Source organism: Loxodonta africana, chromosome 2, assembly GCF_030014295.1.
Source record: "Loxodonta africana isolate mLoxAfr1 chromosome 2, mLoxAfr1.hap2, whole genome shotgun sequence".
NCBI classification, from domain to species: domain Eukaryota; kingdom Metazoa; phylum Chordata; class Mammalia; order Proboscidea; family Elephantidae; genus Loxodonta; species Loxodonta africana.
This window is the reverse complement of record NC_087343.1, coordinates 129228764-129254173: the sequence shown is the minus strand read 5'-3', so window position 1 is coordinate 129254173 and position 25410 is coordinate 129228764. Positions and strand designations below refer to the sequence as shown.

The following is a 25410-nucleotide window of genomic DNA, read 5'->3' as shown; positions in this document are numbered from 1 at the left end:
TTTTATGTATATATGAATCTAGATTCAGGTGTATTGGGGCATAACTTGGGCATGTCCAGTAGAGTTAATCAGAAAACACTCAGAGACTCGTTTTGCTTCTTGTGTACTGTGTGCTCCATGCTTTGTTTCTGTCTGCCACTATTGGGGAATGGAAGTGAGATGAAAATTGTTAGGTATTTGCAGGGAATCTACAAATCATCAAGGAATTTTTCTTTATCCTTAGACTTTAGAATTCAAGTTGTGAGCCTCAAGGGAAATGGGACGAAGCCAATGGCAGCATGACCCCTGGACTGTTTTCCATGTGAATCCAAACTTATGGGAAGTATAGATTTTCCAGGATTATAACCTGAAAGCTATTTTATTTTTCTATACTCCTGGTAGTTTTTAAATATTGGTTTGCCCAAATAATGAAACCTGTAGAAGAAAAAAGATAGAAGAAAAAAGAAAGTAAATCCTTAATTTAAAGAGAAAACCAAATACTAACTGCAAAGCTTTCCTAGAAGGCATTCATTTTTCACATCTCAGTTAGTGAGTTTGGAGACCTGACTAAATCTTTACAGAATATAAACAAGCTGCATCATTTGTAGTGAGTGTCTCCTGTGCCTTCTGGAGATTCTTTCCATGAAAGTAAGCTACCTTTGTCTCCTCTACCTCAGGAACTTGGAGACCCCTTACAGAAATTATTTTGGTATCAAGAAAAATCAGTATTTTCCACATGGGAGAAAGTGTCATGTTGTTGTTAGCTGCTGTCAAGTTGGTCCCTGAGTCATGGTGACCCAATGCACAGGGGAACCAAATGCTGCCTGGCCTAGTGCCGTCCCCATGTCTCTTAGTCATCTAGTGCTGCTATAACAGGAATACCACAAATGAACGGCTTTAACAAACAGAAGTTTGTTTTCTCATAGTTCAGGAGGCTAGAGGTCCAAATTCAGGGTTCCAGCTGTTAGGGGAAGGCTTTCTTTCACTGTCGGTTCTGGGGAAAGATCCTTGTAATGAATCTTCCCCTGGTTTAGGAGCTTCTCAGTACAGGGACCCTAGGTCCAAAGGACAAACTCCTCTCCTGATTCTTCATTCTTGGTGGCATGAGGTCCCCCTGTGTCTGTGCTCGGTTTTCTGTTTTATATCTCAGGAGATTGACACAAGATCCAACTTAATCATGTAGATTGCATCCTGCCTCATTAATATACCTGCCTCTAATCTTGCCTCATTAACAGCATAGAGGTAGGATTTACAACACATAGGAAAATCACATCAAATGACAAAATGGTGGACAATCACACAATACTAGGGATCATGGTCTAGCCAGGTTGACACATATTTTAATGGGACACAGTTCAATCCATAACACCGTGATTGGTTGCATATTGGACCATTGTTACCCATAAGGTTTTCAATGATTAATTTTGGAAATAGATCACCAGGCCTTTTTTCCTAGTCCATATTAGTTTGGAAGCTCTGCCGAAACCTGTTGAGCACTATAGCAGTACGCGAGCTTCCACCGACAGATGAGTAGTGGCTGTGCGTGAGGAACATTGACTGGGAATCTGACACACGTGACATTGCCATGAGTCAGAGTCGACTCAGTGGCAACTGTCCTTTTTTTTTTTTTTTTTTGTATTACGTGAACTGAGCAATAGAAAGGAAAGGCGCTTAATCACTTTTTGTTTTGGTCTTAGTTAAAAGTAGAGATCAATACACTTTGAAATAAAAACCCAGTTGGTATAAAATTGCAGACAAGTACTTCTGAAAATCTAGAGGCAATGTAAGCCTGCCTATTCCATGTTTAAGATGAAGTTTTATATATTAATTATATTTCAATCAGTCAACAGATAATTGTTGAGCACTTAACTTTGTGATAGCACTGGATATGTGTATGTCAGGTAAGTCTCATGGAGCTTATATTCAGATAATTAGGCATTATTTTTTTGAGACCTAACTTCCAGGCATGATTCTGTGGTCTTGATGTACGTACCTTATCTTGTTTAACGCAGGATTGCTGTGAGTCACATTTATAATTTGTATGGATTAAGAGAGCAGACTTGAAGCAGTTATACCCATTTTTTTCAGCAAAATTAAGCCTTACGTAGACTCTGGGTGAATTTTTTTAGATGTCTACATCATAATAAGCCAGAATTACCTTTTTTGTACTCCTATCTCTTTTTTTTCTTTTCTGTGAAATAACTGAGGACCTCCTCACTTTCATAGATAGATAAAACCAAACATCAGAAGTGAGAAAAACCTGACATTTTCCCACGTTGTAAGTGACAGAAAATGCTTTCTGTATTGGTGAAATCAAATTATCATTGACTTATCCATTTTTTTGTTTGTTCATTGCAAAGCAAGGCTTCTAAGGTAGAATTCAGCTCCGTAGTTCTTTTTAGAGAGATGATTTCTTTGAAATTGTAGCTTTCTTTCAGATCAATGAAATGTTTGAAGCTGTAAAAGGCAGTTATATAATGGTTGTATTATGAAGTTTTATTAGATTTAAACATAGCATTGTGTTTTTGATTCAGTAAAACACTACTTTGTAAGCATATCAAAAGTAGCTCAAATATGAATCTGGCAGGCAATTGTTTATATATATGTATATATATGTTTTTTGGGGGGGTGGTTTCCTGTGTGTGTTAATTTTTTATTTGGATTTTCTCTCTTATTCAGGGGTGACCTTTCAATTTGCCAATCTTTTGTTTGCTTCCCAAAAGGGTCAGACACAGTGTTAGGACTATTTGTCTTTGTTCTTATATCTTAAGTTTAACTTATTCAGATGATTAGTTGCAGTGGTACAATAGCACCCAATCCTTGTGTGAAGATTCTGTGTTTTTCACCTTGCCTTTCCTTTTTGACTTAATGGCAACAGAATAGAAGAAATTTGCCAAAAGTTAACAGGCAAAGTTCTTATTGTGTACTTGTAAAACAGGCTATTAGACTATGTTTCCTAGAATTATAACTGAAATGGATGTTGGATCCATTGTAAGCCCTTTGCATTCCCAAAGTTGTTGTTCTTCAGACTTGTACACAGGGTGGCTTTGGATGAACTGTCTAATGGGAGTAAGTAGGTCCTTTGCCACTTTGACAGAGGACTTTGGTGTATTTACCAAATGAACTCTGAACAGAAGTTTCTAAATAGTTTTCTTGCTCATTGGTAAGTTTTACATTTTTGTTATTTTCACCTTTTGATTCCTTCCTCAGTACATCCAACAAAACAAAACATTTATTTTACAAAATTTCCACAGATATCAGATTATGTAGATGATCTTTATTCTATGTGTTGATCATTTCGTAGATGTCTGGACTCAAAGGTTTGCATTTTCCTCTGGTGAGTTATTTAACAACTTTTTCAACGTTTTAGTAGTAGAAATCTTCTTGAATCTTTTGATAAGTTAATATTGAAATTCCTTAAGTGGATGAAGACAGAGGTGTCTGAAATACCATATGAGTATTCCGTATGAGCCAACAAGACCTGTGATTCTTAAGCTCCCACCATTTCCTTCTGTTTCTTTTTTGTGATTGTAAAAGTAATACGTGTATACTATTAAAAATTAAGTTATGGAATAGCTTAAAGACTTAAACGCCCAAATGTCTACTATTTAAACTGTAGAAGTGTTTTCTAAATGTATTGTATATTTCTCAGATTATTTTCATTTTTAAATTGAAATTTAGCTATAAAATTCACCTTTATTAGTGTACAACTCTGTAAGTTTTGACAAGTACAAGTAGTTGTATAACCATCATCACAATCAGAACTGAACAGTTCAAACACACCAGAAGCTTCTGATGCTGCTTTTTGTAGTCAGTTCCTTTCCCATCTCCAGCCCTTGTCAGTCACTGATCTGTTTTCTATCTCTGTAGTTTTACCTTTTCCAGAACGTTGTAAAAATAGAATCATATCGTGTATATCCTTTTTAGTACTGCTTCTTTCACTTAACAGAATACTTTGAGATTTGTTCATATTGTGTTTATTATTCGATCGTTCCTTTTTATTGCTGAGTATTATTTCATTGCCTAGACATACCAGATTGTTTATTCATTTTCCATTTGAGGGATATTTGGATTGTTTCCAGTTTTTGGTTTTTACAAACAAAGCCACTGTAAGTGTCAATTTAGGTTTTCATTTTACTCAGGAAAATGCCAAAGAGTGGGATTGCTGGATTAAATGGTATGTGTATGCTTAACTATGTGAGAAACTGCCAGACTTTTTCGCCAAAACTGTGTCATTATGCATTCCCACCAACAATGTATGAGAGTTCCAAATTATGTGGTTTTATGAATGTTAAAACAACCTGGCATGTGTGAGGAAAAACCCCAGTTGGCCATAGATGGTATCCTTTTTGCTGATGTAATAACCTCGTCAGGTGTAGTCTTTTAGAGTAGTAGAGCTTTGGCGAAACAGTTAGATGCTTGCTATTAGCCAAAAGGTTGGCAGTCTGAACCTAGCTGCTCCACAAAAGAAAGACCTGGTGATTTGTTCCCATAACGATCTGTTCCCTAGCAAATCCTATGGGGTGATATGAGTCGAAAACCGACTTGATGCACCTAACAACAACATTTTGATGTTTTTTAAGAAAAGGAAGACTACTGCAGGATCAGCTCTTAAAACTGGTTGCCTCTAGGAAGCAGGACTGGAATTAAGAAGAAATAGGACAGAGAGCCTTTGCTTTTCGTCTTCTATTATTTGTATAATTTCTAATCAAATTTACATAAAGATTATAGGATCCATATGTAGGAAATATGAATTTTCCCTTAGCATATATACTTTTAATTTCTGCATTTTGCCTATATACAAATTAATCTGTCTGCTTGGTTATATGGTATCAAATCAACATTATTGTTTGGCCCCAATATGGTGAAGAAATGAGAGTTTGAAAATGTATACTCTCTTACTCCCTGGTCATTTGGCATCCCAGCCAGTTTAGGAGACTGCACAAAAAGATTTATTTTATTAAATTCAGATATCTTAGATAAGCCCAATTCCTCTCCATTTTTATCCCCACTGAGGAGAAGGAAGAAGTGAGAAGGGAGGGGGAGGGTATTTTTGTTATTCTCTGTCTGATGAAAATGTCAGAATTGACCATCATTCCCAAGGTGCATTTCCCCCTCCTATTCTTCTTCTTAAATACATCTTAGAATCTATTTTCCTTTCCTCCTAAGAGAAAAACTCAGAATTTTTTGAAATCAAAACTTTAAACCACGTAACAAATGAATTCCTTGCTTTTATAGGTACTATTGGCAATATTTCTCATTCTAGATTTTATGTTATCAACTATTGAAACACTGAGTGGTTGACTTGATTTCAGTTAACCTTTCCTCCTGGTTAATTTTCTCATCTACAAAATCAGGGTAAACAATAGTTGTTTTAATTCTTGTTGGTACTGGGATTAAATTAAATAATTTACATGAATTTTGAAAACATATATGTTAAATATAAACTGATATGGCTTTCCAGACGTTTTCCTTGAGATTAATATGATTTAATGTCTTCAGAATTTATTCTAAGATCTTTATATGTCACGCAGTATCATCATAATATGTCGATGGGAATTTTTAGCATTCAAAAAGATTTCTGGGAAAAATTTTGAGTCATGTTCATCTCATAAAAAAATCACATGAGATTTATATTAAGTGATTCAGATTGCATATATTCCTCCAGGATTTCCAAAATGGTGAAGATTATTAATTGGTAAAGCATATAACTAAGGGAGTTTTACTTGAATGGATTTAAAGTGTAGAATGTTTTGAGAGAATTGGTAGAATTAACTACAAAACCTTTTACAGATATTTTTAAAATGAGATGCACATATGCAGTACTTTGTCAAACCGTAGGATTTTTTGTTGCCTTTGTCTTTTTTTTTTTTAATTGTACTTTAGGTGAAAGCTTACAGAGCAAATTGATTTCTTACTAAATACACATATTGTTTTCTGAGATTGGTTGCCAACCCATGATGTGTCAACACTCTCCCCTTTTTGACCTCAGATTCCCCATTTTCATTCATCAGATTTTCCTGGCCCCTCCTGCCTTCTTGTCCTTGATGCTAGGCTAGTGTGTCTGTTTAGTCTTCTGTACGTGACTGAGCTACATTTGTTTTATGGGCTTGTCTAATCTTTGGCTAAAGGGTGAACCTCAGGATTGACTCCAGTACTGAGTTAAAAGGGTGTCCGGGGGCCATACTCTCAGGAATTTCTCCAGTCTCTGTCAGACCAATAAGTCTGGTCTTTTTTTTGTGAGTTTGAACTTTGTTCTACATTTTTCTCCAGCTCTGCGTGGGACCCTCTATTGTAATCCTTGTCAGAGCAGTCAGTGGTGGTAGCTGGACACCATCTAGCTGTGCTGGATCCGGTCTAGTGGAGGCTGTGGTAGTTATATGGTCCATTAGTCCTTTGGACTAATCTTTGCCTTGTGTCTTTGGTTTTCTTCATTCTCCCTTGTGCCAGATGGGTTTAGACCATTGGAGTATCTTAGATGACCACTCAAAAGCTTTTAAGACCCCAGATGCTACTCACCAAAGTAGAATGTAGAATATTTCCTTTATAAAGTATGTTTTCTTTTTTTTAAAGTGTGTTATGCCAATTGAGCTAGGTGTCCCCCAAGACCATGGTCCACGGCCCTCAGTCCTGTAAATTGGTCCCTCAGGGAGTTTGGATGTGTCTGTGAAGCTTCTGTGACTTTGCCTTGGTCAGGTTGTGCTGACTTCCCCAGTATTGTGTACTGTCTTACCCTTCACTGAAGTTACCACCTATGTATTGTCTGTTTAGTGTTTTTCCATCCCTTCCCCTTCCCTCCCTCAAATCCATCAAAGATTGTTTCTTTCTACATGTAAACCTTTTCATGAGTTTTTGTAGTAGTGGTCTCATACAATGTTTTTCCTATGTGACTGACTTATTTCACTCAGCATAATTTTTTTTTAATGTCCTCTAGATTCATCCATGTTGTGAGATGTTTCACAGATTCATCATTGTCCTTTATCGTTGTGTAGTATTCCATTGTGTATGTACCATAGTTCGTTTGTGCATTCACCTGTTGATGGGCATTTAAGTTGTTTCCATTGTTTTGTTATTGTAAATAATGCCCCAATGAACAGGGATGTATGTATGTCTTTTCGTGCATTTGTCTTCTTTATACTGGAAGACCAGTAGAAACAAATATTGAACTCTTTAGTGGTTTTTCATTATAAAGTGTTAAGAATTAGGTATTTCATTAGTATCTAGAAAAATGTATATAACTTTATGGTATTATTGAAATTAAGTTTATGACCTAGCAGGGTTTATTAGAATACAGATATGTCTGTTTGCAATGCCAGTGTATGCTGTTCTTAGCAGTTCATTGTGAAACTTTATTTTTTGCCTAGTCTTCACATTACCAGCAAATTACCATACTAATGTAACTGAAATCATATCAACTGTGATGTTAAAGGCTACATTAGTGTTAAAAATATTATTTAGAAAACTGCTGGGAAATGGTCTTTGTATCTGTGACTATGAGGAAGAACCTAATTAGTTGTTGCCCGTTTTAATCTGAACTTTAGGAGAGAAAATTAGGATTTAAAAATCAGGGTGGTATTATATTAGATATGGGGAGAATTCTCTGGATGTTGAAAGCTTAATGAAATGTGTTGTGAAGTATTCTGTTTGGGATGTTTTCTTCCTGAAAATATGCTCACCCACTTGCCTATTAATTTAACTGCCATATTTATTGTAGGCATCTGCTTTGTGATCTCTTTTGTGGAATTAAACATTTCAAAATAAGGTTGGTGTTTTAAATCCTAATTTCAGTACTTTTCTTCTTTTTTTTTTTTTTTTAGGAGGGGCATATTATTTAATATCTAGAAGTCTAGGGCCTGAATTTGGTGGTGCCATTGGCCTGATCTTCGCTTTTGCTAATGCTGTTGCAGTTGCTATGTATGTGGTTGGATTTGCAGAAACTGTGGTGGAGTTGCTTAAGGTAATTCACTTTTCTTTGAGCCATTCATTCACCAAATTTTTGTTCAGGTCTATGTGGCAGTCACTCTATTAAGTGCTTACAAAGCAGTGAGGTGCAAGAAATTTGTTCTTAAAGATGTTTAGTGGGGGACATAGACAACGAAACACATTATTATGGAATATGATAAGTTGGTAAATATAGGAGGCCATTGCAGTACAGAGGGGGCAAGCATTTAACTTATTATTCAGGAATGGAGGTGTTTAGGAGCGTCAGTGAAGGGTTCTTTAAGGAAGGGAGTCTAGGCAGTAGTAGGCAGATGTTGAGAAGTGATGGACTAGGGTAGGAGGGGAAAAGGGAAGTAAAGGAAACAAAAACTTGGAAGTGGTAGAATATAGTGTCTTAGGGAAACTAAATACTTCAGTATGGCTGGATCACAAAGAGGCAAGATTAAGTCAGGAAGGACCTTGTTTGCAGTTTAATAAGTTTGTCTTTTTTTTTTTTTTTTTTGCCATTTTAACCATTTTAAAGTGTAAAATTTATGGGTCTTATCTTGGTTGGCATTAAGGACCGTGACATAATCAGATTTGGGCCCTAGAGAAGTATCTGACCACAGTAAAAAAAAAGACCACAGTATGGAGAATGAATTTGAGAAATCACAACTGAAGACAGCGATCATTTAAAAGTAGCTGTCCTGAGGGAAGAGACGGTAACTTAAAACAGTGGCCAGCAGAGCTAGAAAGGTATGGATGAATTTGAGAGATTTTAAAGAAGTTGAACAAGTAGAACTTGATAATTGATTAGTTTGGGGAATTAGAGAAAGAAGAAAGTTATCAGTTTATATACAGGTTTCTGACTTCAACATTTAGGTAGAAGGTAATGCTATTTATTGTGAGCCAGAGCACGCAGTTTAGTTTTAGATGTGCTCATTTAAGGAACCAAGGTTATATCCAAGGGGAAATGGCTGGAAGGGCAGTTGTTATACTGCTCTGGAGTTCACAAGAGAACGTAGTTGAAGAGACAAAATCAAGAGTCATTGGGATGTATGTAATTAAAGCAGTAGGAGTGAAATAGGGTTCCTCAGTATGAATAGATGAGAAGAACCTTGATCACTGTCATTGTTCACGTTAGGTTAGATTGTAACTTTTCTTTTATAGTAGTACATGGTATGTTAAACGAAAACCACCAAACCCATTGCCATCGAGTCCGACTCGTAGGGTTTTCAAGGCCGTAATCTTTATAGAAGGAGACTGCCATGTCTTTCTTCCATGGAGTGACTGGTGGGTTTGAGCAGCCATATGCTTTAACCATTGTACCACCAGGACTTCTTTGTACTACGTTAAAAAAAAGCATTACCACCATTGCCACTGAGTCGATTCCAACTCACAGTGACCCTCTAGGACAGAGTATAACTGCCCCATAGGGTTTCCAGGAAGCAGCTGGTGGGTTCAAACTGCTCATCTTTTGGTTAGCAGTCTGAGCTCTTAACCACTTCACCACCAGGCCTCTTGCGGTACATTAGGAAGTATAGTATCTGAAAAGGACTGATACCTACATTGGTATTGACCTTTACTTGTGTAGGCCAAAGTGCTTTTGAAAATTAAGGGTCCTCTCAAAGCAATCATTGTTCAGTTTAGTATGTTTTTGTTTGAGATTCTAAGTTTAATGTTTACTTTGCCAGCTATCACCATTGTATTTAATTAGGGTTTAAAAATGTTTTTGTTTCATGGGATATTAAGAGGGATTTAACTAAATTCAAACCAAGTACTTAAGACTAGATTTGATACATAAAATATGGAGCTACAGCTGTAGTGTGTAGTGATCAGTGAATCTAAAAGCCAGTCAGTAGATATATATTTATACTACTACTGTTGTTTTTTCTTCTGAAAGTAATTTTCAGATACGATTATCCAAATGCTGTAGAACCGGGAAATGGTTTTTCCTGCTATGCAGTAGGCTTTCTGTATCTGTGAATTCTGCTTCCGTAGATTCAGCTGACTATGGATTGAAGATATTTGGGGGGGGGGGGGTGGGCAGGGGGGATAGGGAGGAGAAAGTTCCAAAAAGCACTTGTGCTGAATCCATGCAAATGAAATGATGTATAGGCATCCCCTGCTGTAGCCTCCGCCATTTCACAGATCCTTAGTCTCTCTCCAGCACTCCTGGTTCGACCATTGTTTGCCTTGAGTCATTCACTAGTTGTGTTCACCCTTTGTTTCTGTGAAAAAATGGCTCCTAAAAAGCAGTTCAGTGGTCAAAGCAGTCCCTCAAAGGCTAAGTGTGAGGTGGTTGAGGAGAGGGAGAGAAAGGAGTTTAAGGCTAGTAAGGGATGGCTGGCTACTATGTAAAGCGCTGCAGCCTCAAGAACTTAAAGATGATGGGAGAATAGGCATTGGCTGATGCCCAGGCAGCATCAGCGTTCCCAGAAGACTCAAAAAACTCAGAGAAAAGAAAGGCTGCCTTCCAGAGCAAGTCTTTAATTGTGATGAAACAACTATTTACATATCATTTACATTATATTAGGTATTATAAGTAATCTAGAGATGATTTAAAGTACATGGGGAGGATGTGCTTATATGCAAATATTCTGCCATTTTACATAAGGCACTTGAGCGTCGTGGATTTTGGTATCTGCTGGGGCTCCTGGAACCAGTGCCCTGTGGATACTGAAGGCCGACTATATTACATTTGTCTGGCAAGAATATCTTTAGATCTGAATTAATTTTTTTCCTAGTTTTTGTACTAAGCTCATTTATCTGGAATTCAAACAGATTTTTTTCTTTCTTGTAGTTGACTTTTACGAAAGATTTTTTAAAAAAACATTAGTAAAATTACTTTTTATTTGTAAAACAATTATAAGTTCCACTTTCTTAAGTCATAATATGGCACAGTCATCCTGAGTTATCAAAAAGATGAAAATATTTGTTACAGTGCATGTTCGGCCTTTGATTACATTATTTGAAAGTAATCGTTCATACATGGCTATTTTACTTGTTAGTTGACTAGAATGTCACAGTCCTTAACTATTTTGATCTAAACAGGAGCTTTAAAAAAAGTCATTGATAATTAAACTACAAATAATTTTGCTCATAGAATGAGAACAGTGTTTTTAGACAACAGCACGAAGGTTAATCAGTTTTCCTTATGCAACATAAAAGACCCATTAAGAACAGAGTTCCCCAATCACAATGGATACAAAGTATATTTCTGCCTCTTAACTTTATAGAATCCTAGCTATCAGAACTACTAGTCATACTATGATTTTTCTTTTTATTTGCTTACTTTAGCCAACATTAAATATAGCAGTATTAATAATTTGATCTTATTTTTTGTTGTCATCAGATATTTGAATGACACCTCAGTAGTTAAGTGGTAATTAACTACGTCCTTTTCTTTAGATCTTCCTGTTGGTGGCCCAGAGGTTAGGTGCTTGGCTGTTAACCAAAAGGTTGGCGATTCGAACCCACCAGCTGCACCGCGGGCGAAAGATGTGGCAGTCTGCTTCTGTAAAGATTTACAGCCTTGGAAATCTTGTGGGGCAGTTCTATTCTGTCCTACAGAGTTGCTATGAGGCGTAAGAGACTTGACATACTTGGTTTATTCCAATTCATTAAATAAGCATTTATTCATCTTCTACATTTAAGGTGCTGTCATACTTCTAAAATGTTTCAGAAAGAATTAAAGAGTTATGTAAAATAACTACTATTGCACGTTAAATTTGTAATTTTCTTTTTCCAGGAACATTCCATACTTATGATAGATGAAATCAATGATATCCGAATTATTGGAGCGATTACAGTGGTGATCCTTTTAGGTATCTCAGTAGCTGGAATGGAATGGGAAGCAAAAGTAAGTGATGATAGGAACATCTGTAGGTATCTAATATGTGAGCTTAAAGAGCTATGTTTGGGGAATGATCTAAAGTGTGGTGATATTTTCAGATTCCTGTGATTCCTAAGTAGCCATTTTCGCACAAGTTTATGTATAAGGTTTTTCTGTATTTAACAAGATGGGGAGTATTTGGAGATAAGTCAGTCAGTCTAGGATCCAGTTAAACACAGTACTTCTAAATTTTGAACTTTCCGCCTCTCCACCCGGTTCTTGATTTGCACTTACCTAGAAATGCTCAGGTCGGTATATTAGGTAGTCCAAATGAAACTGCTGGCTTTGTAATTTATTTAGAAGGTCAATTTAAAAATAAATATGGGCACGTAAACTGAAGGGTAATACCCATGTGAGGCTGCTCTTACTCCTTGCTATTGAAATATGAGAAGTCATGGGTACCAAAGCCAGTGCCACTGTTTCTAGGAAAAAATGCTAAAGTCATATGTTAACTCCACAAAATGTTTCCCAAAAGCTCCCCCAAAATAAAACGTTTCCATATCTTTGAAAGCTAGAGGATGCTACAGCACAGCTCTCGTTTCCTGAGTAGTGAATATCCACAAAGATCCTACTGAAGAACTCAAAAGCTCCAAGTTTCCTAGGTTTACTTTAGTAGATCATCTAAAAATCACGTATCTGTATTATTTATGTTTATGAGCTATGACGTAATTACCTAACCAAAAATTCAGGACAGTCTGAGAGAATAATTTTTGCACGTTATTTATTTTAAAGTACATAAGTGTAGAATTAAATCATTTATTTATATGTTTAACAAATTTCTTTATTGAAAGAACAAAATTTCATACTACCTGGGGCACGATTAGCATATAAGTAGTTCTTACTCCCACAGGGTCTAGCTTTTCATGAGTGTCTGTTCAGGTTTATTGGAAAGAGTGGAGGAGGGGCATTGGTAGTTCTAATAAAAAAAAAAAAAAATTTTTTTTTTACTAATAGATGGTTCTTTTTTACCAATCCCATTGCCTTTTGAATTTCCCAACAGGTATTGTCCTTCGCTTCCATAGCTTTTCTTCTTCTCCCCCCTTTCCTGGAGCATTTACATGTTCAAAATTATATTTGCACCTGGTATAAAACCTGTGTTTGTGGCTAATATGCTCTCATGTCAAGATCATAGTGGTGAGGTGGAAGGGGTAGGGAAGAATGATGTAGGATGAAAAGCCTACAGTGTTTATGTATTTACAGTGATGCTTTATGGTTGTGGAAGGACACGCGTGTCTCCAAGTCATTGCAAAAATATCAGCCTACTTTTGTATCTATTTTTTTTTCCCCAGGGTATTGGACACTCTAGGATAGTTCTTTAGAAGTGTTCATTTAACAAAAAGTTTTTAAACATTTACTTTGTAATTGGCACTGCTTGAGGGAAAAAACAGAAATCCTTTCACTCGTGGAAGTTATATTCTAGTGGAACTGGATCAATGTATGGACACAAGATACTTGATTTTTATTTTTAATGTTTAAAATTTCAGGCTCAAATTGTTCTTTTGGTGATTCTACTACTTGCTATTGCTGATTTCGTCATAGGAACATTTATCCCATTGGAAAGCAAGAAGCCCAAAGGTTTCTTTGGTTATAAATGTAAGTAAAAAAGAGAACATGTATGTTTTAAGGTTCATATTTTAGCATTTTATTATTCAGTAGAAGCTAATCTTCACTCATTGCTGTAAAAATCTTAAAAGTCATGGATACTAAAGCATTTTTCTTCCCAATTTTATTGTGGTGAAATACATATAACAAAAAGTTTTCCATTTTGTCCATTTAAATGTGCAATTCAGTGACATTAATTACATTCACCATATTGTGCCACAGTCACCACCACTATTTCCAAAAGTTTCTCATCACCCCAAACAGAAACTCAGTACCCCTTAAAGCAATCATTTCCCATTCCTTGGTAATCACTAATAAACTTTGGTTTCTATGCATTTGCCTGTTATATTTCATATAAATAGGATCATACAATACTTGCCCCTTTGTATCAGACTTACATGTTCACTCAGCATAATGTTTTAAAGATTGATCTATGTCATAGCATGTATCAGAACTTCATTTCTCTTTATTGCTAGATAATATTCCACTCTCTGTATTTTTTTTTTTTTTAATCTGTATATACCACGTTTTGTTTATCCATTCATCTGTTGATGGACACCTGGGGTACCAAAGCATTTTATAATTAAATTTATTACATTTAAATATGTTGTAATTGAGTTTGGTCTGACTCATACTAATATACAATTTAGTTTTGTCTTTATGTATGCTGTAGAATTGGAATAAAAATCACTTTTATTTACATTTTCCATTTTGCATTCTTGGCAACAGAAGGTGGCAGGTCCAAACTCCTATAAGTTTTTGGGAAGCTGACCCCTGCTGATCTCTCCAGTTGCATTTCATTTGCCCCATCACTAACAGCTTGGCCTTCATTTACTTTCTCAAAAGAGCTAAATTTTTCTTATCTCAGGGCCTTTATGTTGTTTGTTATTCCTGGTATATTCTTTTCCTTGGATCATCACGTGGCTGATTCTAGCTCAGTATGAGTCTCAGCTTATATGTTATCTCATTAATTCTATGTCTTTAGCCTTCTCTAGCTCCATTAAGTTAAATTCTCCCTCTTATTCTTTATCACAAAACCCCATTTTTGTCAATACATTTATTGATTGCTATTTTTTTTTTTATTTGTTACCGAACCCATTGCTATTGAGTCGATTCCAACACATCAAGCAAGACCCTACAGGACAGTAGAACTGCCTCATAGGGGGTTTCCAGGGAGCGGCTGGTAGATTCAAACTGCCAGCCTTTTGGTTAGCAGCCAAGCTCTTAACCACTATTCCACCAGGGGTGCATATAAGAAAAGGCCAGCACTAATACTTGGCTGTAATATTTACCACTCCATAAGTATGACACCTATAAAAATTTATCGATGATGAATTGAAGTCGAGCATAGTATATACCAGTCAGTTACTCTAAAACTAATTTACTGTGGTCTAAATTTGGTGTCTATTAATTGCCAAAAATATTTTGTTCTCTACAGCAGAAATATTTAATGAGAACTTCGGACCAGATTTTCGAGATGAAGAGACTTTCTTTTCTGTATTTGCTATCTTTTTTCCTGCTGCAACTGGTATTCTGGCTGGAGCAAATATCTCAGGTGACCTTGCAGTAAGTATTATAAAGCACTGTATTGATAATTGAAAAAAAAAAAAAAAAAAATGGTACATGTATATTTCTAAAGATAGACTTAAAAAATTTTCTTGTCTTTTAGGATCCTCAGTCAGCCATACCCAAAGGAACACTTTTAGCCATTTTAATTACTACGATGGTTTACGTAGGAATTGCAGTATCTGTAGGTAAATAGCCTTACATTTCTTTACATCTTTTAGAAATTTCATGATATACATTACTATAAAAATTTATTTTTATGACGTTCAATTTCTAACTTTTAAATTCAGAAATATTATAATAAAAAGACAAATGGAGTAGCATATTACAACCCCAAAAGTTTTTTAAAAAACTAGTAATGACTTTTATAAGCATTATCTAAACCACCAAATGCATTCAAGAGTTTTTATTAATTACATTAAAAAATAATGTAAAAATCATATCTGTAAAATCTTAAATTTCACTGAGCTATATTTTTAAAAAGCTTAATTTATGTGTCCAAGCAAATGTATTTTACTCTCTAATCTTTAGAAATTTCTGAGTATTTTTGTTTATGGTGGTTATTTTATATCTTTGTATAATTTTATTGTACAAAAATTGTTCCAGGGCCATTTAGCATAATACTAAATTGAATTTAAAATCTTACTAAATTGACAGTGGTTTTAAAATCATTTTATTTATTACATTCATGGAATCACCGTATTTAAAACTTTAAATGAAGTGGTCAGTCTCTAAATCCTGTTTTATAGATGAGGAGATCAAAACTCGGAGACTTCATTCATTACCAGAGATAACTGGCAATTGCTTTAAAGAATTGTTTTGATGGTAAAAATGGTTTAGAAAAAAGATCATCTTTAAAAGCTATTCACTATAATAGTAGTAGTTCTTCAAATTAATTGAAACATTCTGGTCAGAAAACTTCGATGTAAAATTTGATGACTACTCATTATCAAATTTGGTGGTTCAGTGGTAGACTTCTTGCCTTTCCTGCGAGAGACCCGAGTGCAATTCCCAGCCAGTGCACCTCATGACCTCATGCAGAGCCACTGCCCATCTGTCAGTGTGTGTGGCTATGTCGTTGAACAGCTTTCAGCAGAGCTTTCAGACTAAGACGCACTAGGAAAAAGGCCTGGCAATCTACTTCCTGAAAATCAGCCAATTTTTAAAAATTCTGTGAACCGTAGCAGTGTGGACAGTGTTTCGTCCATGGTGTGTGTAGTCTCCATGAGGCGGAGGCTGCCTCTGTGACAGCTAACAATAACAATTTACATATAATGTATATTCATTGACCGTAGACAAATTGCCTAGAGTATTACATTTTCATGAAACTAAAAACATGTATTCCTGAAATGTAAGCAGTTTTTAATGTCTAAACTCTTAAAGTCAAATTTTTTTATTGTAAAAATATAGATAATACAACATTACCAATTCAGTATCTTTCACGTGTACAATTCAGTGATACCAGCTATGATGATCATGTTGTGTAACCATCACCAATACCCACTGCTACATTTTCCATCACTATAAACAGAAATAGTTTAATTTCTCAAACATACCACAAAAGTAAATCATAGTGTGATACCAATCAAGAGAGTCATAAACTCCAATTCATACACATCAAAATCTGAGGTTTCTGTTGTATTTCAGTAAGAAAATTTCCTTTTTGTTATACATTGTTTGCTGAGAAGTAATAACAGTACTGTTTTTACCAACTCTGTCACTGTTTGCTTAAATGTAATTTTGAAATTTGACTAAATGTAGAAACAGCATTATTCAGTATTATATTGAGCTAATTTTATCTTAAAAAGGAATTTGGATTTTATTTATCTTTTATAGTCCATACTTAAATCCCTGAAATTTATTTTGAAAAACAAATGAATTATATATATATAAGCTTAGCAAAATAATTTTGTGTTCACCTGAGTTCTTAACATGCTAGTATGCCTTATATATAAATAAGCTAAATAAAATTTAATTTAAAGAATGCTGTAATTGAGTGTTTCAATTTGGAAAATAATTTGTTAGAGCAGGCAAACATTTTCTGTTTTTAACCAGCCCTCGTGCTCATTCTGTCTGTCTATACTAGCCCTTCCCATTCTCCCTGATATTCCAGAGCCAAGCCAGTTAAGCCACTCAGTTAAGATCAGCGGTTGTGGAACTAGTTCAAAGCAGGGAACTCGTTTGTTCCAAACAATTGTAGGTGTAAAACATCAGAACACGAAATACACAAAACAATAACTGCTTTTAGAGCTGATGGGGGACGCAGCCCTGCTCTTCAACCATTCCTCCAGTGATTTCAGAGATACCTTCAGGGAAACGTGGTTTTGCAAACACTGCTCTGAAGGGTAGAGCAGAAATTTAAGAGTGAAGACTATGTGTAGGCAGTCTAGGTATACTTTGTTTTCTGTTTTATGCTCAGTTTTTGAAATGTGTATAATTTTTTACCTCATAAATGGTAAAGCAAGAGTGTTAAAGTGCTTCAGAAAAAAATTCATGAAGCCTAAGGAATATTAATTATTTGCATATTGTATGTTATTCTGAATATATACTTTGTTTTCTGTTTCTTGTTCAGTTTTTGAACTGTGTGTAATTTTTTAGCTCATATACGGTGAAGCAATAGCATTAAAGTGCTTCAGAAAATAATATATGAAGTCAAAGGAATAGTAATTATTAGTATTCGCACATCATATGTTATTCCAAATAATAAAGTGTTGTTTCAAGGTAGCTTTTTAACTGTTTTATTATGGAAAATTTAAGTTTTACACAAAAGTGGAAAGCATAGTCAATATGAACCCAATATAACTATCACCCAGCTTCAAAAAAAGTTATAAAAATTATCAATACATGGTTAATTTTATTTCATTTATACCCAGTCACTCTCCCCGATGGGTTGATTTTAAGCAAATCTCAAGTACCTTATATTTTCCTATTGTCAGAGAAAACTTACATGAGACAGTGTTTTAAATAGAACTTTGTTCATTCATGTTCACATAGTTTTCCCTCACAGTGCTTTGACTTTTGGCCACACTTTAAGTGTGAGACATTTGAAACTCTTTCACCACAAGTGTTTTTGTAGTTGTTTAAAGAAATCTTGACCAAATAGGCCCAGAAAAAGTTTTTCTAATATACTGTTCTCCACAACTACATTTACAACTTTTTAAAGTGGATATGATTTACTTATTAAAGGTTCCATTTTACTGTTTAAAAATTGGGAGACCATAATGCTTTCCAAATTCTGTTCACAGTGAAGCTGTTAGCTGTAAATGCAGTGTATGCTATTATGAGCAAGTGTTTATGAGTACTGTAGCAGTACTATAGTTTCTTCATGGGTATATGTAATTCTGAAATGACTAAATATTAGCTATATTATTTGTTCTCATTGTCACTTGTGCTTCAGGTTCTTGCGTTGTTCGGGATGCCACTGGGAACATTAATGACACTATTGTGACAGAGTTAGCAAACTGTACTTCTGCGGCATGCAAATTAAACTTTGATTTTTCATCTTGTGAAACTGGTCCTTGTTCTTATGGCCTAATGAACAACTTCCAGGTGAGCATGGAATTTATATTATACAGGTATTCTATATTTATGTAGGGGTCAGACTGCTGTCAGATCTGACTGTTCAGAGTATAGCTACAGCCTAGAGGGAGGACCATTTTCACTGTACAGGGAGATAATTAGGCAAACAGAAAAATATGAAAGGATAAAATCTGAGGCCATTCCCAGCATAGCAGGGGCGGGGGTCTGGGGACCATGGTTTCAGGGGACATCTCAGTCAATTGGCATAATAAAATCTAATAACAAAACATTCTGCATCCCACTTTGAAGAGTGGCATCTGGGGTCTTAAATGCTAGCAAGTGGCCATCTAAGATGCATCAATTGGTCTCAACCTACCTGGATCAAAGGAGAATGAAGAATACCAAGGACACAAGGTAATTACGAGCCCACGAGACAGAAAGGGCCATATGAACCAGCGACTACGTCATCTGGAGACCAGAAGAACTAGATGGTGCCCGGCTACAACCGATGACTGCCCTAACAGGGAACACACAGAGAACCCCTGAGGGAGCAGAGAGCAGTGGGATGCAGACTGCAAATTCTTGTAAGACCAGACTTAATGGTCTAACTGAGACTGAAATGACCCCGGTGATCATGGCCGCCAGGCCTTCTGTCGGCCCAGGACAGGAACCATTCCCGAAGCCAACTCTTCAGACATGGATTGGACTGGACAATGGATTGGAGAGGGATCCTGGTGAGGAGTGAGCTTCTTGGATCAGATGGACACTTGAGACTATGTTGGCATCTCCTGCCTGGAGGGGAGATGAGAAGGTAGAGGGGGTTAGAAGCTGGCAAAAAGGACATGAAAAGAGAGTAGAGGGAGAGAGTAGGGTGTCTTATTGGGGGGAGAGTAATTGGGAGTGTGTAGCAAGGTGTACGTGGGTTTTTGTGTGAGAGACTGACTTGATTTGTAAACTTTCACTTAAAGCACAATAAAAATTATTCAGAAAAAAAAAAAAAATCTGAGGCCATTCAAGGACAAAGGACCCCTGAGGGTAACGCTTTTATAATATAGTATACTATGTTTGTCCTGAGCCTCAAAAGGACATAATGTTTTAGAAAGCAGGGAAGTGTTGGAAGCATCTCGCACATTTTTGTTTAGAAACTCACGTTGCCAGTGTGTCGATGAGCTGCCCTTGGTTTTGGTGTCCATCTCTGCTGCAGTCATCTAAAGCTGTCTGGGTATCCCATCTGACAGTCGTTTGAGAAGCAGGGGCTCTGTAGTACAGACAATTCATAGAACAAGAGATACAAAATGAAAAAAGGAATAGAATGGGGGAAGACAGCATATGTACCTAGTTGATTAGATTGTTTTGAAGATTTTAAAAGATAATTAATGCAAAATATTTAGCAAAGTGTGCTAGGCACGTAGTGCTCAAATGTTAGATGTTATTGCTGTTATGGTGGTTATTTTCAGATGAGTTGTCAAATCAATTTAAACAGCAGTTTTTTGTTTTTTACCTATAGTTTATTTTCAGATGAGTTGTCAAATCAATTTAAATAGAGCAGTTTTTTTTTTTTTTTTTTTTTTACCTGTAGTATTGGATAAATGAGACATGGCCTCTTTGAAAAATTTTAGTTGCAGACCTCATGTGTTTAAGAGTAAGTAAAGTTAAAAAGGAAAAAAATGGCTTACTAATTGATATAAAACATTTTAAAGAGATTTGTTTTTATTTCATTGAAGTGTAAGGCTACAGAAGCAAGAAAGGCTATTTGTTTTGGGAGATTTGTTTTTAAAATATTTTGTCTTTACAGGAAATGGCAAAGGTTTACCCTGCAATTTGGGTTCTCATTCAATAATTTCTCCATAAATTGTTCAGTGACAGTGGGTACATCCTTCACAATGCTTGAACATTCATATTATTTCATTCTGGTGGTTCTGTTTCCTTTGATCTAATTTTCTTGTCTGTTTATATTCTCATCTTTGTTGTAAAGTAATTGTTGACTGTAAGGTCTTATATAGGTGATTTTTTTAAAAGGAACACAATGCTTATGAGCGATAATCATTATTTTATGAAGCCATCGGTTATTTAACTACAAGGTGACCTCAAGGGTTAGTTTTGGTTCATGGTTTGAAGAGTATTGCAAGGCAGTAGTCTCAGGGAGTCCTCTAGCCTCAACCAGTACAGTAATTCTGGTTTCTTTTTTTTTTGTGTATTTAAGAATTAGAAGCTCTGTGCCATATTTTTCTCTCATTCTATCAGGGTTCACCTATTGTGGCTCTGATTAGAATGGTAGGTAGTGGTACCCAGGCATCATCTATTCTTGTGGTCTGAGGGTAGATGAGGCCATGACTCATGTAGGCTGTTCGTCCTGTAGACTAGTTTCTTCTTCGAGTCTTTGCTTTATTTCTTTCTCTTTTGCTTCGGGTAAGTAGAAACCAGTAGTGGTATGTTAGGTGGCTGTTTGCAAGCTTTTAAGACCCTAGATACTACTCAACAAACTAGGACGTAGAACTTAACCTTATGAACTATATTATGCCAGTTGACTGAGATGTTCCATTACAGAATGGCCCTAATCCTTCAGACCCAGAAAACCAGTCCCATGTGGTGTTTGGTTATGTCTGAGAAGTATCCGTAACTGTGCCCACTCTGTTTTGTTCGATGTATGAGTATATGTGCATGTAGTCACATGCATGCATATATATATATATATATATATATATATATATATATATATATATATATATATATATATGCATGTACCTATATATACACAGGAGCCCTGGTGGTCGTGGTTAAGCACTCAGCTGCTAACTGAAAGGTTGGTGGTTCAAACTCACCAGCTACTTTGCAGGAGAGATATGCCGTGTTCTGCTTCTGTAAAGATTTACAGCCTTGGAAACCATATGGGACGGTTCTACTCTGTCTTATAGGGTTGCTCTGAGTCAGAATCAACTTGACAGTGGTGAGTTTGATTTGGTTTTTATATATACACACATATATACTCACGCATACATACCTATCTTAGTTATCTAGTGCTGCTGTAACAGAAATACCACAAATGGATGGCTTTAACAAACAGAAATTTATTCTCTCACTGCCTAGTAGGCTAGAAGTCCAAATTCAATCCATCTCCAGGGGAAGGCTTTCTTTCTCTGTCAGCTCTGGAGAAGTCCCTGTCACCAATCTTACCCTGGTCTAGGAGCTTCTCACCACAAGGACCCTGGGTCCAAGGACGTGCTCTTTTCCTGGAACTAGTTTTTTGGTGGTATGAAGTCCCCCTGTCTCTGCTTGCTTCTCTCTTATTATGTCTCAAAAGAGACTGACTTAAGATCCAGCCTAGTCTTGTAGATTGAGTCCTGCCTCATTAACATAACTGCTTCTAATCCTGCCTTATTAGCATCTCAGAGGTAGGATTTACAACACGTAGGAAAATCACATCAGATGACAAAATGGTGCACAGTCATAAAATACTGGGAATCATGGCCTAGCCAAGTTGACAGACATTTTTGGGGGACACAGTTCAATCCCTAATAATACCTATATGCATAAATGCCTGCATAATATATATATATATATATGCCCACATATATATTTTTTGGTAGTTTTTGCTGTTGTGTCAAAATTATATATGCTGTAGCCGTTACCAACAAGCCCTTTTTTCTTGTATACATTTTAGTGACATCGTTTACCTTCATTAAGCTGTGTTTATGTCACCCTCATTCCATGTTACTGGAATTTTTTTTTTTTTAATTAAATTTTTTATTTTGGAATAATTGCAGATTCTCTTGCAGTTCTAAGAAATAATACAGGGAGAGCCCATGTACATTTTACCCAGTTGTCCCTAATGGTAACACTTTGCAAAATTATAGTGGAATATCATAACCAGGAAATTGGCCTTAGTATAGTCAAGACACAGAACATTTCATCTCTCATGTTGCCAATTTGTACCCACACTCACTTCCTTCCTGTCCCCACTCCTTCTTTATGCCTAGTGACTACTCATCTGTCATTGGTTGTTACATCATTGGAATCACATAGTCTGTTATGTCATTGGAATCATGTAGTCTGTTACGTCATTGGAATCATGTAGTATGTAACCTTATGGAGTTGGCTTTTTTCACATGGAGTAATTCTCTGGAGAGTTCATCCAGGTTGTCGTGGGTGTCAATAGTTTATTCCTTTTCATTGGTGAGTAATATTCTATGGTACGACTGGATCACAGTTTAACCAACCACTTGGCTTATTTCCAGTTTTTGACTATTACAAATAAAGCTGCTATAAACATTCATATATAGATTTTTGTGTGAACATAGATCTTCATTTCTCTGGGGTAAATGCATAAGAATGCCATTGCTGGGTCATATGGCATGATTAGTTTTTTAATAAACTGCCAAACTGTTTCCCTGAGTGGCTGTACAATTTAAATTCCCAACAGCAATGTATGAACAATCCAGTTTCATGAATCCTTGCCAGCACTTGGATGTTGTCTCTATTTTTTATTTTAGTCATTCTGATAAGTATGTAGTGATTTATATCATTGTGGTTTTAATTTACATTTTCCTAATGGCTAATGGTGGGTCAGTGGTTAAGAGTTTGGCTATAACCAAGAAGTTGACAGTTGGAAAGCACCAGCTGCTCCTTGAAAACCCTATGGGGCAGTTTTATTCTGTCCTATAGGGTTGGTATGAGTCAGAATTGACTTGATGGCAGTGTTTTGTTTTTTTTTTTTAAACGGCTAATGATGTCAAGCAACTTTTCATGTGCTTATTTGACTGTATATCATCTTCCATGAAATATCTTTTCATGTATTTTACCCATTTTCTGATTTTTTTTTTTTTTTTTACTGTTTTGAGGGTTCTTTATATATTCAATGTGCTAGTCCTTTGTCACATTACTTATGTGGTTTGCAAATATTTCCTTCCACTCTACACCTTGTTTGTTCATCCTCTCCATAGGGTCTTTCACAGAGCAAAAGTTTTTTTTTATTGTTGTTGAGGTTCAATTTATCAATTTTTCCTTTCACGGGTTGTGTTTTTTTTTGTGTCAATTCATAGAGCTCTTTGCCTAGCCCTAGATCCTGAAGAATTTCTCCTTTGGTTTTTTCTAAAAAATTTATGTTTTATATTTAAGTTCTTAATTCATTTTGAGTTAAATTGTATAGAAGATGTGAGATACAGATTGAGGTTCATTTATTTGCCTATGGCTCTCCAGTTGCTTCAACACCATTTACTGAAAACACTATCTTTACTCCATTGAAATACTTTATCACCCTTGTCAAAACTTAGTTGGTCCTATTTGTGTGGGTCTGTTTCTGGGTTCTCTATTCTGTTGCACTGATTTTGTGTCTCTCCCTTCACCAGTACCACACAGTTTTGATTACTGTAGTTTTACAATAAGTCTTGAAACCTGGTAAATTGATCCCTTCCACTTTTTCAAAATGACTAGCTGTTATAGTTCCTTTGTTATTCCCTGTAAATTTTAGAATAATCTTAACTATATCTACAAAAAGTCTTGCTGGGGTTTTGATTGCATTAACCCTTCATATCAGTTTGGAGAGAATCGACATGTTTACTATGTTCAGTCTTCCAATCCATGATCAGAGCATGTCTCTCCATTTGTTTAGATCTTCTTTTGTCAACATTGTATAGTTTTCAACATACAAGTCCTGTACATATTTTAGATTTTATACCTAATTAGTTCATTTTTATTTTGAGCAATTGTAAACAGTAATTTTTATTTTGTTGTCCACATGTTCTTGTTAATGTATAGAGATACAGTATATTTTTTGTGTCTTTATCTTGTATCCTGTGACAGTGCTGAACTCAGTTATTATAGGAATTTTTTTGTAGATTCTTTAGGATTTTCTCTGTAGACAACCATGTCATACACAAATAGGGGGCAGTTTTATTTCTTCCTTTTCAATCTGTATGCCTGTGATTTCTTTTTTTTGCCCTATTGCACTGGATAGAACTTTCAAGTACTGTGTTGAGTGAGACTGGTAGGAGCAGATATCCTTGTCTTTTTCCCAGTCTTATGTGTAATGCATTCAGTCTTTCACCATTAAGCATGTTAGCTGTGTTTTTCATAGATGTTCTTTATCAAGTTAAAGAATTTCTCTATTTCTATTTCTATGAGTTTTTATGGTGAGTGGATGTTGGATTTTGTCAAAATGGTTTCTCTGCATTGATTGAAACGATCATGATTTTTCTTATTTAGCCTGTTAGTATAATGCACTGCATTATTTGATTTTTGAACATTGATGTAGCTTTAAAACCAGTTGCTTTCAAGTCGATTCCGATTCATGGCAACCCCATGTATGTCAGAGACTTACGCTATTTTGTAAATAATATCCAGGTTTTTTTAGTGGACTTACTGGGAGGAATAGGGAAAATGTATCTTCTTGGAAGGGAAAGTCTCCCAATTGGTGAACGTTTTTAAATCAAGTAAATAGCTTTACAGTTCAAAGAATAATTTAAAATGTTAGATGAAAATAATGTTATAATAGATTGATACTTTAAACTTAAAACAGTTCTATAAATTATGAAGAAAATCTTTTATAATTCATATACTGTACGTGCCACATTGTTTTTTGAAGCATTAATGTAATAATAAATTTAAAACCCACACTAATTGAAATGAGTTCAGTTTTCTAATTAGTGATGTGTTCGTAATTTTCTTATTTATAAATGCTCTTTTTAAAAAGTATGATCACTATCAGCAGTGTTATCTAGTTCTGTATAAAAAATAAAAAAAATTCTGTATGGCCCATATAAAGTCATGCTGGTCTAAACTGCCATTTAACAACAGAATTTAATTCTGAATGGATGATTGAAAGTTAGTGAACATTTTAAAATAAGTTAAAGTAGATGTGAACTGTGTAAAGATTAGTATTCTCAAGTATTTGGAGGCTATCTGTTCTACTGTTTTTATTATCACCTCTGTGA

General features: G+C 35.6%; 1 protein-coding gene across 1 annotated transcript in view; it reads left to right on the top strand.

Moving 5' to 3' along the window:
• Nucleotides 1-25410, top strand: part of SLC12A2 (solute carrier family 12 member 2) — a 97619-nt gene that overhangs the window by 29144 nt on the left and 43065 nt on the right. Inside the window, exons 5-10 of the mRNA XM_010590225.3 lie at nucleotides 7797-7936; nucleotides 11651-11761; nucleotides 13279-13387; nucleotides 14835-14962; nucleotides 15066-15150; nucleotides 18360-18511. Of these exons, the coding sequence (XP_010588527.3) occupies nucleotides 7797-7936; nucleotides 11651-11761; nucleotides 13279-13387; nucleotides 14835-14962; nucleotides 15066-15150; nucleotides 18360-18511 (725 nt within the window). The remainder of the gene's footprint in view (nucleotides 1-7796; nucleotides 7937-11650; nucleotides 11762-13278; nucleotides 13388-14834; nucleotides 14963-15065; nucleotides 15151-18359; nucleotides 18512-25410) is intronic.